This window comes from Salmo trutta, chromosome 13 (genome assembly GCF_901001165.1).
Source record: "Salmo trutta chromosome 13, fSalTru1.1, whole genome shotgun sequence".
In the NCBI taxonomy this organism is placed as follows: domain Eukaryota; kingdom Metazoa; phylum Chordata; class Actinopteri; order Salmoniformes; family Salmonidae; genus Salmo; species Salmo trutta.
Genome location: NC_042969.1, coordinates 76,987,535 through 77,002,255, shown reverse-complemented (window position 1 = coordinate 77,002,255; position 14,721 = coordinate 76,987,535). Strand labels below are relative to the sequence as shown.

At 41.6% G+C, this 14,721-nt stretch overlaps 1 protein-coding gene across 1 annotated transcript in view; it reads right to left on the bottom strand.

Annotated features, from left to right (window-relative positions):
- Positions 1-2,445: 2,445 nt before the first annotated feature.
- Positions 2,446-14,721, bottom strand: part of LOC115206551 (melatonin receptor type 1B-B-like) — a 60,005-nt gene continuing 47,729 nt past the window's right edge. The window contains exons 2-3 of the mRNA XM_029773667.1: positions 4,055-4,173; positions 2,446-3,507 (exon numbers count right to left, since the gene is read on the bottom strand). Of these exons, the coding sequence (XP_029629527.1) occupies positions 2,752-3,507; positions 4,055-4,173 (875 nt within the window). The 3' untranslated portion in view covers positions 2,446-2,751. The remainder of the gene's footprint in view (positions 3,508-4,054; positions 4,174-14,721) is intronic.

Below are 14,721 nucleotides of genomic sequence, written 5' to 3'. Positions count from 1 at the left end.
AGGTATGGTGTGATTGAGGCAAAAATATAAATAGCTGAAGTTAGTGAGCTAGCTAGCTAGCTAATGTTAGCCAACTTTTGGCTAGCTCTAGCTAATGGTACAATGGTACATTATCAAATTGACTTCTGTTGAAACGGGACAAAACAAAGGCTACAAAACATTTCCATACACACAACAGCTGTTAGAAACTGCTACCTGACAGATAGCTAACTAGAGCTGAACTGGCTGTGCTAGTTACCAGCTAGCTAACTAGCTGCTAGTGGTTCATTCAATTCAGTCGAGATAGGATGAAACATTAGCTAAAGTAACATGTCAGTTACACTACTAGCTCAGCACTGGGAGTAAATACTTGTTTTCTGTTAAACAGCAGTTACCTTGCCAGCTAGATCAGTCAACTAAAGAGTAGCCAGTTCCTGCTCTGTTTGCTTTTACAACTCTGAGAAAAACCCAACACAGACAGCAGCTGCTTCTGTTCACACAGCCTGTCTACACACTCTGTGGTGTCTGTGCGGTCCTAAATCCAGCCGGGTGAAAACCAGAAAACAGCTTAACCGACCACTCTGAGGAGTCCGCATGTTCCTAAAGCAAACCTGTGCTGCATTTATTATCACAGTGGAATGATAAAACTGGGGGGGACAAAAATGCAATTTCAGAATTTAGGAGGTCATGTTCCCCCGTCCCCAGTGAAAGTTGCGCCCCTTATATTAAGTTGGTTTTCTGTAGTGTTTTAAGGTAATGACATGAAGTGTAAAATGCATAGAATGTCTTCATGCATTACTAAGAGTACAGTTTAAACCTGTAAACAGCATAAGTACAATGTCATCCGAGTTAAAACAGCTTTGTTGTGCTTATAATGTACCAGCAAGGGTTTTTCAGGACACTCTGCCGTGGGGCATCATAGCACCCCATTCCTGTGTCAACAGAAATGACAAAATCTGCTGATGTATCTAATGTAGTTGACTACTCAGTCTTATATCCTTGTGTAACTCTAAGCCTAATGCTATATGCTGACTGTAACCCTAATGAGTTAACCCATACTAACTGGGTTAAATCGTAAAGGGGTTGTTTTTGGCAAATCTCCTGTTTGAGATCATGAGCATAAAATCAGGCACCTTTTGACAATCCAATTGCCTAGTTAGTAGTAGGCCATTGTGAGCTCGTAACGTTGGCATGATCCATCACTTATTTGTTATTTACAACCAAAAGGATTTTTACAAATTGTGATCTACGCTAATGTACGCTGGTCATAATGATTGTCATAATGATAACAATATATAGATATAGAAAAGAAATAAAAAAGTGTGATAAATAACTTTCTTACAGAGGAAACTGTGAAGATAACACGTGTCTTTAAATACACTGTCCTATATAAAAATGCAATGGATGTAATGGTGTAAAAAAAATGTAATAATAATAATTTTGATGCTTCCACTTTAAAATGCATATTGTTACAGCAGCAGAGAACAGGCAGACAGCCTGAGGTGTACATAAGAGTATGATACATAATAAGTTAGAACATACATTATATATAAAAAAGTATGTGGACACCCCTTCAAATGAGTGGATTCGGCTATTTCAGCCACACCCGTTGCTGACAGGAGTATAAAATTGAGCACACAGCAATGCAACCTCCATAGACAAACATTGGCAGTAGAAGGGCTTTACTAAAGACCTAATTGACTTTAAACGTGGCACCGTCATAGGATGCCAAACTTTCCAACAAGTCAAATTTCGGCCCTGCTTGAGCTTTCCCGGTCAACTGGTAGTGCTGTTTTAGTGAAAACATCTAGGAGCAACAACGGCTCAGCCGCAAAGTGATAGGCAAGCTCACAGAACGGGACTACCGAGTGCTGAAGCGCGTAGCGTGTAAAAATCGTCTGTCCTCGGTTGCAACACTCACTACCCAGTTCCAAATTGCCTCTGGAAGCAACGTCAGCACAAGAACTGTTCGTCCATGGCCAAGCAGCCATGGACGAAACATAAAATTACCAATCCGTAATGCCAAGCACCGGCTGGAGTGGTGTAAAGCTCGCCAACATTGGACTCTGGAGCAGTGGAAACGCGTTCTCTGGAGTGATGAATTACTCTTCACTATCTGGCAGTCCAATGGAGGAATCTGGGTTTGGTGGATGTCAGGAGAACACTACCTGCTCCAATGCATAGTGCCAACTGTAAACTACGGTGGAGGAACAATAATGATCTGGGACTGTTTTTCACCTCAACCCCATCGAACATTTTTGGGATGAATTGGAATGCCGACTGTGAACCAGGCCTAATCGCCCAACATCAGTGCCCGACCTCACTAATGCTCTTGTTGCTGAATGGAAGCAAGTCCCCGCAGCAATGTTCCTACATCTAGTGGAAAGCTTTCCCATCAGAGTGGAGGCTGTTATAGCAGCAAAGGTGAGACCAACTCTATATTAATGCCCATGATTTTGGAATGAGATGTTTGATGAGCAGGTGTCCACATACTTTTGGTAATGTAGTGTATACTGTATGCTTCATGAATGGCACTCTTTGAATTGTGAATAACAGAGTCAGTTATCATCAGTCCACACCTCCTCTCTCTTTCTCTCTTTTCTTGTGTATGTCTCTCTCTCTCTTTTTAATCTGCACCATTCCGAGAGTTCATTGAGGCTTTGGTAACAGCACAACTGTGCAGTCAGTGAGATATAATAGAGAAATGGCACTCCACGACTGAAAAAATAAACAAAACCCATGGGAAAGGAGTGGAGAACCTTGGCGTCAACGTCACAAAGCCTCTCCTTTGATGTGATCGTTGTTGTTGAGTCCCAGTCTGGGCGAGTGCTTGCTCCTCATACCCTCTGTACCCCCCTGTGACGCCTCCTGGAAGAACAGACCAGGCATCCACATGGCCATGATAATCCGTTTGTATTCCTTACGGAAGTTCTGGTTGAGCAGGCCGTAGATGATGGCGTTAAGGCAACTGTTGAAGTACGCCATGAAGTAGCTGACCACGAACAGCCACTCGGGGATCCGTGGCGCCACCGTCTCCGGGTCGATGGCCACGGCCAGCCCAATGAAGTTGAGCGGTGCCCAGCAGATGGCGAAGAGCACGAACACCACAAACATGGTGATGAAGTTGCGCATGTCGCTGGGTTTGAGTCGGGACTTCACCTCTGTCTTCACCTTCCTCCTCACCTGGATGACCAGGATCCAGATCCTCAGGTAGCAGAAGGTAACCACGGCGATGGGCACAAAGAAATGAATCACCACCACAGTGATGGTGTACGATGTACTGACGGCCTGAGCAAAGGTACACGAATACACCCTGGGGTCGTACTGGAGTGACCCTACGAAAAAGTTTGGTATGATGGCCAGGATGGTGAGGAGCCAGATGAGCCCCACCAGTAGGAGGGTGTTGCGGTAGCTGTAGAGCTTATCATAAGCAAAGCTGTGACAGATGTAGCAGTAGCGGTTGATGGCGATGCCGGTGATGTTGAAGATGGAGCCGATGACGCTCAGGCCCATCAGGAAACCACTGACCTAGAGAGAGAGGGGGGGCAGAAGCCCTGTTTATACCTGGTTCTGACACACATTTTTAGTGTAGACTATTAAAAGACGGATTGTGATCTGATTATGATAAGATCTTATAAGTGTAAACAGATAAGATCAGGTCAAGATCAGAATGAAGGATGCATGTTACAGGCAGGTATAAACAGGGCTAGAGAGATAAGAGGCGAGTATAGAAACATTGAAAAAGAAAAAAGGAAAGACAGAATAAAATAAAGAAAGCAGACAGAAGCCTTGTCCTGATCTTGTCCAAATAAGATTGTCATCCTTATACACACACAAACATACATATAACTCACACATTATATATGCAATATGTGCCTGACTACCTACAGAGGTGGTCAGGAAGAACAGATCACAGTCAGATCATAATCTGAGTTTTAATCATATACACCTGTCTAAAAATGTGGGCACAATCAGAATGTGGACAATATCAGGACAAAGGAAACATGTTAGAACCAGGTATAAACAGGGCTAGAGAGACAGACAGACAGCACACAGACAGACAGGTCTTAGTCACTTTGCACTGTGTCTCTCCCAGCGACCAGCCATCATGGAAGATGGCGTAGAGCACCAGGGGGTAGGGGTAGAAGGCCACCACCAGGTCAGCAAAGGCCAGGCTCACCAGAAACACGTTCCCTACAGAGGAGAGAGACAACAACACATTAGATGATTGGTCCTTTATCAAGGGAAAGGGTTCGGGTTAGAGCTAAGGGTTAAGATTGAGGCTATGGCTCAAATCAAATCGAAACTTTATTTGTCACATGCGCCGAATACAACAAGTGTAGACCTTACCATGAAATGCTTACTTACAAGCCCTTAACCAACAGCGCAGTTCAAGATGAGATTAAGAAAATATTTACCAAATAAGCTAAAGTAAAACATAATAAAAAGGAACACAATAACATAACAGTAACGAGGCTATATACAGGGAGAGTGTGCGGAGGTACAGGTAAAATGTAATTTGTACAAGTAGGTAGGAGTGAAGTGACTATGCATAGATAATAAACAGTGAGTAGCAGCAGTGTACAAAACAAATGGGGGGGGGGGCAATGTAACAGTCCGGTGGCATTTTCATTAATTGTTCAGCAGTCTTATGGCTTGGGGGTTGAAGCTGTTAACCTGTTTGGGATAAGGGGCAGTATTTGCACGGCTGGATAAAAAACGTACCCGATTTAAACTGGTTACTACTCCTGCCCAGAAACTAGAATATGCATATAATTAGTAGATTTGGATAGAAAACACTCTAAAGTTTCTAAAACTGTTTGAACTCATATGGCAGGCCAAAACCTGAGAAGATTCCATACAGGAAGTGCCCTGCCTGACAATTTGTTGTCCTTCTGTAGCATCTCTACCAAAAATACAGCATCTGTGCTGTAACGTGACATTTTCTAAGGCTTCCATTGGCTCTCAGAAGGCGCCAGAACGTGGAATGATGTAATTCCTCTTCGCTTACTGTAGTTCAATAACCAAAATAGATGTTTTCAAAGTCAATGTGTCATGTCATACACAGCTGACACCCCATTCTTTCTGCAGACGTCTTGAATCTTAATTCAGAGCAGATATTTTACAGAGTTTTTGGAAAATGTGGTCACATAAAAAACGTTCACCTGAATTCCGTTACTGCACAATTCTTCCAGTGAATGTTTTTTTGCAACATTTTCAGTGTAAATTGTTAAAGGTAGTCCTTGTGCATGGAGCTGTATGGTTTGTTAAACTTTCAAATCAATGTTTTTTGTTTAGCATAAATTTTAAGTGAAAGATTTTAAGTGAGTCTCAGCTCAATTCTGTTACCGTGGAATTGCCTATTACTGTCTCCTCCAGTTAATATTACAAGTATTAAATTGAATGATATCTTCCATATGCCACATAAAATTGATTGCCACTCCGGTCAAATGGCGACGGAAGGAAGGAAGAGAGAACTATGCTTCATGCAAAAATAATTTTAAAACATTTCCTGCCACTTCAAAGACATTTCTCTCCTTTAGGCTATTCCACTCCTCTGCTTCCATCTCTGCTCTGTTCACTATTCCCCTATGCTTGTCCTTTTCCCCATCTCTATCACTCTCTGTCATTTCTACCTCCTCATCTCAATTGCTCTACTTTCTTCACCTTTCAACGTTGGCTCATTCATCCCCCCTCCTCTCCCCTGTGACTATTCCGAGGTTGTTGCTGTAAATGAGAATGTGTTCTCAGTCAACTTACCTGGTAAAATAAGGGTAAAATAAAAAATAAATACAGTTGCGAAACTATAATAGGTGCTAAACTACATACCTCAGAGGCAATCTGCAGTTCAAACAATAACAAAGCTGTACCCCAAGTGTTTTCGTAAAAAGCTGAGGGATGAGGCCGGAAAAATGTCACCACTCTGGAAATCATAGACAGAGCTATGGAGGTAGGCATAAATTGGCACAGGGTGGGTAAAACACATAAGGCCAATAACATGAGCTCATATTGGGCCCCAAAAGGCCAAAAACGGGCAGCCAATCCAAAGGGTGGAGTTATTTCAGGCAAAGTGAGGGCTGCCCTTAGGCATTGGCGCATCGGACCAATGTGGTCAGACTACATGGGGACATTATTTTAGCCCTGGGCCCAAAACATGCCAAATAAGGACACTGAGGTCCAGACCTCGGTTATAAAAAATAATAATGTTTTATAATAATAAAAATATATAATACTCATTCAAGGGTTTATTTTTGATGACAGCTTTGCACATTTTTGACATTCACTCAACCAGCTTCATGAGGTAATCACCTGGAATGCATTTCAATTAACAGGTGTGCCTTGTCAATTTATTTCCTTCTTAATGTGTTTGAGCCAATCAGTTGTGTTGTGACAAGGTAGGAGTGGTATACAGAAGATAGCACTATTTGGTAAAATACCAAGTAAATATTATAGCAAGAATAGCTCAAATAAGCAAAGAGAAATGACAGACAATGAAGAACTTTGAACGTTTCTTCAAGTGCAGTCACAAAAACCATCAAGCACTATGATAAACCTGGCACTCAGAGGATCGCCACAGGAAACGAAGACCCAGAGTTACCTCTGCTGCAGAAGATAAGTTCATTAGAGATTAGAGGTACCAGCTTCATAAATTGCAGCTCAAATAAATGCTTCACAGAGTTCAAGTAACATACACATCTCAACATCAACTGTTGAGATGAGACTGTGTGAATCAGGCCTTCATGGTCGAATTGCTGCAAAGAAACCACTACTAAAGGACACCAATAATAATAAGAGACTTGCTTGGGCCAAGAAACACGAGCAATGGACATTAGACTTGTGGAATTCTGTCTTTTGATCTGATGAGTCAAAATTTGAGATTTTTGGTTCGAACTGCCGTGTCTTTGTGAGACACAGAGTAGGTGAACGGATTATCTCCACATGTGTGGTTCCCACCGTGAAGCATGGAGGAGGAAGTGTGATGGTGGGGGGTGCTTTGCTGGTGACACTGTCTGTGATTTATTTAGAATTCAAGGCATACTTAACTAGCATGGCTACCAGAGCATTCTGCATCGATACGCCATCCCATCTGGTTTGCGCTTAGTTGGCCTATCATTTGTTTTTCAACAGGACAATGACCCAACACACCTCCAGGCTGTGTAAGGACTATTTGACCAAGAAGGACAGCGATGGAGTGCTGCATCAGATGACATGGCCGCCACAATCACCCCACCTCAACCCAATTGAGATGGTTTGGGATGAGTTGGACCGCAGAGTGAAGGAAAAGCAGCCAGCAAGTAAGTACTCAGCATATGTGGGGTCTCCTTCAGGAAAAGCATTCCTCATGAAACTGGTTGAGAGAATGCCAAAAGTGTGCATAGCTGTCATCAAGGCAAAGGGTGGCTACTTTTAAGAATCTAAAATCTAAAATACATTTTGATTTGTTTGACACTTTTTTGGTTACTACATGATTCCATATGTGTTATTTCCTAGTTTTGATGTCTTTGCTATTATTCTAAAAGGTATAAAATATAAAAAATTAAGAAAAACCCTTGAATGAGTAGGTGTGTCCAAAATTTTGACTGGTACTATATATATATCAAGGGGTATGAATAATTTTATATGTGTGTATATATATATATATATATATATATATATATATATATATATATATATATATAGTCAAAATATCAGCAAACGTTGTCAGCAAACGTTGGCAAAAATAGCGTAATAAAATTGTTGTCAGCAGCACAGTTGCCGTCACCAACGCTTTTTATATATATATATATATATATATATATATACACACACGCATATGAAAGTATTCATACCCCTTGATTTTTTCTCCACATTTTGTTAAGTTACAGCCTTATTTTAAAATTGATTTAATCATTTTTTCCTCATCAATCTACACACAATACCCCATAATGACAAAGCAAAAACTGTTTTTTATAAATTTTTGCGAATTTATAAAAAATTAAATCTGAAATATGACATTTACATAAGTATTCAGACCCTTTACTCAGTACTTTGTTGAAGCACCTTAGGCAGCGATTACATCCTCGAGTCTTTTTGGGTATGACACTACAAGCTTGGCACACCTGTATTTGCAGAGTTTATCCTATCCTTCTCTGCAGATCCTCTCAAGCTCTGTCAGGTTGGATGGGGAGCGTCGCTGCACAGCTATTTTCCGGTCTTTCAAGAGATGTTCGATCAGGTTTAATTACCACAGCATGATTCTGCCACCACCAAAATGCATTTTTTGGCAGAAATGCCTTCTGGAAGATATGAACTTTCATGTGCCTTAATAACAAACTTGTATGCCATCTGTAAATACTAATACAATTGTTAAATTATGAGCCTAGGTGGTTTAGCCATGGAAAAAGCAAGCAACCTTCCCGCTAGCCAATATTGTCTGAGATAATGAGTGGGCTGGACATGCCGAGAGATGAGTTCGGATTGGTCTCCCATGTATCATTATTCTGTCTATCATATGAGCTGGTCAGTATGTGTATGTAATCCTTACTAACGTGTTTAAAAATATATATCACGTAGTAGAAATGCATAAATGTTGGTTTCCACTTTTTGGAGAACCGAGTATTGAAATCAGTGGAATTAGAGGAGATGGAGAAAATTCTGCCGTTTGGTTGCAATTTTTTTTTAGCTAGCTAGCTACATGTCTAAACAAAAGACTCCACTATGCAAGTATCTATTTCAATAGAATGTTTATGATGTCACTGCGACAACTGTCGATAGACGTAGCTGGTAAATTCGTTCTGGCTATCTACTCTGATTTCAGAGCACTCTCGTCTGAGTGTGCCAGAGCAAAGAATAATTTACGAATTTACGAACACTTAAAACCCGGTGAATATGGCCGGTGTCAGCAAATGTTGGCAAAAATAGCGTAATAAAATTGTTGTCAGCAGCACAGTTGCCGTCACCAACGCTTTGGATAAAATAAAAACAGCCTAACCAGCTCTGCTAGGGCGAGTAAAATGTTCAGTGAGCTGTTCTCTCATTTGTGTCTGGAAATAGCTAGCAAGCTAGCCAACGTTAGCCAGTTAGCTTGGGTGCTTGACTGCTGTTGTAAGGTCAGAACGCTTGGATCTACCCTACTTTTCGTCCAGAGCGTCCAGTGTGCACTCTGAACAGCCAATTACGAACGGCCAATCTGACAACGCTCTCAGTTTACGAATGTCCAGAGCACACTCTGGCACTCCAGATTAAATTTATGAACTCACCCCTAGTATAAACCAGTCTTTAGTCTTGAAATCTTTGGTTGATTAGTACATAGTCTCACATGTGAATCCTTAAAGAGATGGGTGGGGCTAAAGCTTAAAAGGGTGTGAATGATGCTGAATGGGTGTAGACAAAGAAGAGCTCTCCGGTAGGCACCAAAACATTCAAGCACCATTTTCTCAAAAGTAAGGTTACAAGATTATCAACGTTCAAAGCAGAATTGCTTTCCCATTGTACCTCAACTGCAGTGTATGAAATACCATTTTCTAGCTCTGAGTCTCTACTTTTATCCAATGTAAAAAACACAATTTCAAATGTTGCTAACACTTCCGATGGTAAATAGTAAACATTATTTAGTTTGAGGAAAGACATACAGTGCCCTCAAAGTATTCATACCCCATGACTTATTCCAAATTTTGCTGTCAAACAAAATTTATTAAATAGATTTTTTTCTCACCCATGTACACACAACACCCTAAAATAACAAAATGAAAACATGTTTTTGGACATTTTTGCAAATGTATTGAACATTTTATACAGAAAACATCTCATTTATATAAGTATTTGTACTGTCAAGACTTCCGCCGAAGTCGGCTCCTCTCCTTGTTCGGGCGGCGTTCGGCGTCACCGGCTTTCTAGCCATCGCCGCTCCATTTTTCATATTTCCATTTGTTTTGTCTTGATCCATACGCACCTGGTTTTCATTCCCTAATCACACTGCATGTATTTAGTCCTCTGTTCCCCTCCATGTCTTTGGTGTATTGTTACGCACCATACTTTGTCTATGTTCCGTGTTTGGGCACATTTATGTACTTTTGTGCTTACGTTGGATCGGAATAAAAAGTGTGCCTGTTCACTACACTCTGCTCTCCTGCTCCTGACTTCGCCTCCAGTACACACCCTTAACACTAGGAGATGAATACACCTTTCATCAGGACAAGAGCCTAAAACACAAGGCCCAATCAATGTACACTGGAGTTGCTTGCCAAGAAGACAGAAAATATTACGAATATCACGTCTACTCCCGCTCCCCCTCTCTGGTGATCTACGTCGCTGCTCTACTAACCACCGGTCCTGGCAACCCATCATTACGCACACCTAGCAACCCTCATTGCGCACACCTGCGCCCCATCATGAGGCACACCTGGATTCCATCACTACCCTGATTACTCCCCCTTTATTTAGCACTCCCTAACATCACTCTTCAGACAGTATTGGTTCCATTTTTATGTCCAGATGCGTATCTTGTTTTTGTAACTCTTCATGATTAAACTCACCATCTGTGCCTCACTCCCTGCATCTACGTTACAGCATTCACGCCCCTGAGTCAATACTTTGTAGAAGCAACTTTGGTAGTGCGCGTTACAGCTGTGAGTCTTTCTGGTTACAGCTGTGAGTCTTTAAGAGCCTTCTACACCTGAATTGTGCAACATTTGCCCATTATTTTCAAAATTCTTCATATTGGTTGTTCATTGCTAGACAACCATTTGCAGGTCTTGCCATAGATTTTCAAGTAGATAAGTCAAAACTGTAACTTGGCTAATTTGTAATATTTTCTGTCTTCTTGGCAAGCAACTCCAGTGTACATTGATTGGGCCTTGTGTTTTAGGTTATTGTCCTGATGAAAGGTGTATTCATCTCCTAGTGTTAAGGGTGTGTACTGGAGGCGAAGTCAGGAGCAGGAGAGCAGAGTGTAGTGAACAGGCACACTTTTTATTCCGATCCAACGTTAGCACAAAAGTACATAAATGTGCACAAACACAGAACATAGACAAAAGTATGGCGTGTAACAATACCCAAATAACAGAAGTACAATTTCACACAAAGACATGGAGGGGAACAGAGGACTAAATACATGCAGTGTGATTAGGGAATGAAAACCAGGTGTGTATGGAACAAGACAAAACAAATGGAAATATGAAAAATGGAGCGCCGATGATTAGAAAGCCGGTGACGTCGATCGCCGAACGAACAAGGAGAGGAGCCGACTTCGGTGGAAGTCGTGACACATAGTGTCTGGTGAAAAGCAAACAACCAGGTTTTCCTCTAGAATTTTGCCTGCGCTTAGCTCCAAAAGGTTTTTTTTATCCTGTAAAACACCCCAGTCTTTCACAAGTAAAAGCTTACCCATAACATGATGCTGTCACGCCCTGACCTGAGAGAGATGTTTTGTTTCTCTATTTTGGTTAGGTCAGGGTGTGATTTGGGTGGGCATTCGAGATTTGTAGTTCTTTGTTCTATTCTATGTTTTCTATTTCTATGTTGTCAGGTTCTAGTTTTGTATTTCTGTGTTGGGTTTTGTTTGGGATGATCTCCAATTAGAGGCAGCTGGTCCTCGTTGGAGCCGCCACCATAGGTAGATGCCCACCTGGACCCTACCCTATAGGTTCAGTTTTGCGGCCGGGAGTCCGCACCTTTGGGGGGGGGTGGTACTGTCACGCCCTGACCTGAGAGAGACGTTTTGTTTCTCTATTTTGGTTAGGTCAGGGTGTGATTTGGGAGGGCATTCGAGATTTGTAGTTCTTTGTTCTATTCAATGTTTCTATTTCTATGTTGTCAGGTTCTAGTTTTGTATTTCTATGTTGGGTTTTGTTTGGGATGATCTCAAATTAGAGGCAGCTGGTCCTCGTTGTCTGTAATTGGAGATCATACTTAAGTAGGGTTTTTTTCCACCTGGGTTTGTGGGAGATTATTTCTGAGTTAGTGTATGTTTCTACTCTGCGTCACGGTTTGTTGTTTTTGTTCGTTCAGTTTATTTGTGTATGTATTGCAAAGTTTCACAGTGAAAATAAAATGTGGAACGACACACACGCTGCACTTTGGTTCGCTTCTCCTTACGACAACCGTGACAGATGCAGCCACCACTATGCTTATAAATATGGAGAGTCAGTAATGTATTGGATTTTGCCCCAAACATAACACTTTTTATTCAGGACAAAGTGAATTGCTTTGCCACATTTTTTGCAGTATTAATTTAGTGCCTTGTTGAAAACAAGATGCATGATTTGGAATATTTTATTTTTACTCTGTCAGTTAGGTTAGTATTGTAGAGTAACTACAATGTTCCATCCTCAATTTTCTCCAATCAGTCATTAAACTCACTGTTTTAAAGTTACCATTGACCTCATGGTGAAATCTCTGAGCGGTTTCCTTCCCCTCCAGCAACTAACTTAGGAAGGACGCCTGTATCTTTGCAGCGACTGGGTGTATTGATACACCATCCAAAGTGTTATAACTTCACCATGCTCGAAGAGATATTCAATGTTTTTAGTTTTTTTGTTACCCATCTACCAAAAGGTGCACTTCTTTGTGAGGCATTGGAAAACCTCCCTGGTCTTTGTGGTTGACTCTGTTTGAAATTCACTGCTTGACTGAGGGACACACAAAGATGGAAAGAGAGAGGGTGAGGGAGTGAGAAGAGGGCTGCTGCAGGTCTTCTTTGATGTCCTTCTCCACGCAAGCACAAGCGGGGCCAAGGCATTGCACGATCTGAGAATGCTCCCTCTGGGAGAGATACAAACACACACACACTTTTGCAATGTTGTGTTCCATCAAACAGCAATTATACAATCCAATCCACACAAACACACTTGTCTCAGTTGGCCTAACCCAGAATGCAATGTTAATTCAAAATTTGCATTGGCTGATGAGGGAAAACTGTGCTTTGTTGTTGATTTAACATGATCTAATACACCCTCATCTGCCAATGCAATTTCATCCTACCACCCCCTTTGGCATTCCCCAACCACATTGGCACTGTGTGGTCCCTCTGGCACTTTTCTGCCTCTCACACTTTGCTTTATGTCTTTCTCTGTATATCCTGTATTGATCTCAAGTCGCCACAAGCGACCCATCCCAACTGCTCTGCTAGAGTCTCCAGTATCTCTGGCACCTTACTCATCTATACATTTCTAAGGGGAGTGGCATTAGATATACATTTATCGATATATAGGTGCTGATTCTGTCATTCATCACACCTTGTTTTGTGGTTAGGTTAGGTAAGACAAGGCCAGACCAAACCAAACTAGCACCCCACTTGCCCCCGCTACAGTATCCAATTCTCCTGGGATTGTCACTGGAAAATACGGCCATAGAAGAGCCTGTTCATACACTAACCTTCTTCATCCATCATTATGGTCAGACAAGGCCAAGGACATTCCTAACTGCCAAGCCATGAATTCCCCACTTTTCTGTCTCAGCGTCCTCTAGTGTCACGCCCTAACCTTAGATTGCCGTTTATTTTATATTTTTTGGGTTAGGTCAGGGTGTGATGTGGGGTGGGCATTCCATGCCTTTCTATGTTTTCTATTTCTTTGTGTTGAGCCGAGTATGGTTCCTAATCAGAGGCAGCTGTCTATCGTTGTCTCTGATTAGGAATCATACTTAGGCAGCCCTTTTTTCCACCTTTAGTTGTGGGATCTTGTTTTTGTGTTGCTCAGTGAAGCCTGCAGAACGTGACGTTCGTGGTTCTTTGTTGATTGTTTTTGTATAGTGTTCTGAGTATAATAATCAATATTTATCATGAGCACTCCAACACGCTGCACCTTGGTCTACTCCTTACGACGATCGTCACACCTAGGCAGGCCTAGTGGTTTTTAATGGGGAAAAGGTGGCCATAGTGGTGTCCATTCCTATACTAATTCCCTCATTCATCTCTCCTTCATTTTGAAGTTGGGCAATGCCAATGCAGGACAGGACAACCCCAACTGCCACCCTCCAGCAGCCTCCATCCACTGGCATATGGCAGGGTCGTCGGCGGGCCATAACTGTGCCTGATCATTTCTACCCAGCTGGAGCTCTGAGTATCATCCATTTTCCATCCTGTACCTGTCGTGGGGCCAATGCCATTCTGTCAGTCCTGAAGTCAAGTGGAGAATGGCCATCTCCCCCTGCCCTGCTGCATTTAACAATTGTGTATTAGATGAAAGACAAAACAGAAGGATTACGCAAGGTTGAGCCATATAGAGGGGAAGTAGATACTGCTGTTGGCTCTTCAAAAATAAAAGTTAAATAAAATAGTATGATCCTTCACTGCTGGCCTTGTTGCATAATTGTGCTGTGAAGTGCTGCTGAATAGATAGGCTTTGTATTTTAACTGACAGCCTTGAGTGTTCTGAGGCTACTGAACTTTACACATCAAACACAATTTTACTTTATTCCTAGTTCAAAACAAATCACATTTATTTGTCACATACACATGGTTAGCAGGTGTTAATGCAAGTGTAGTGAAATGCTTGTGCTTCTAGTTCTGACCATGCAGTAATATCTAACAAGTAATCTACCAATTTCACAACAACTACCTTATACACACAAGTGTAAAGGAATGAATACGAATATGTACATAAAAATATATAAATGAGTGATGGCCGAACGGCATAGGCAAGATGTAATAGATGGTATGGAGTACAGTATATACATATGAGATGAGTATTGTAGGGTATGAAAACATATAAAGCAGCATTGTTTAAGGTGGCTAGTGATACATTACATCAGGATGGCAAGATG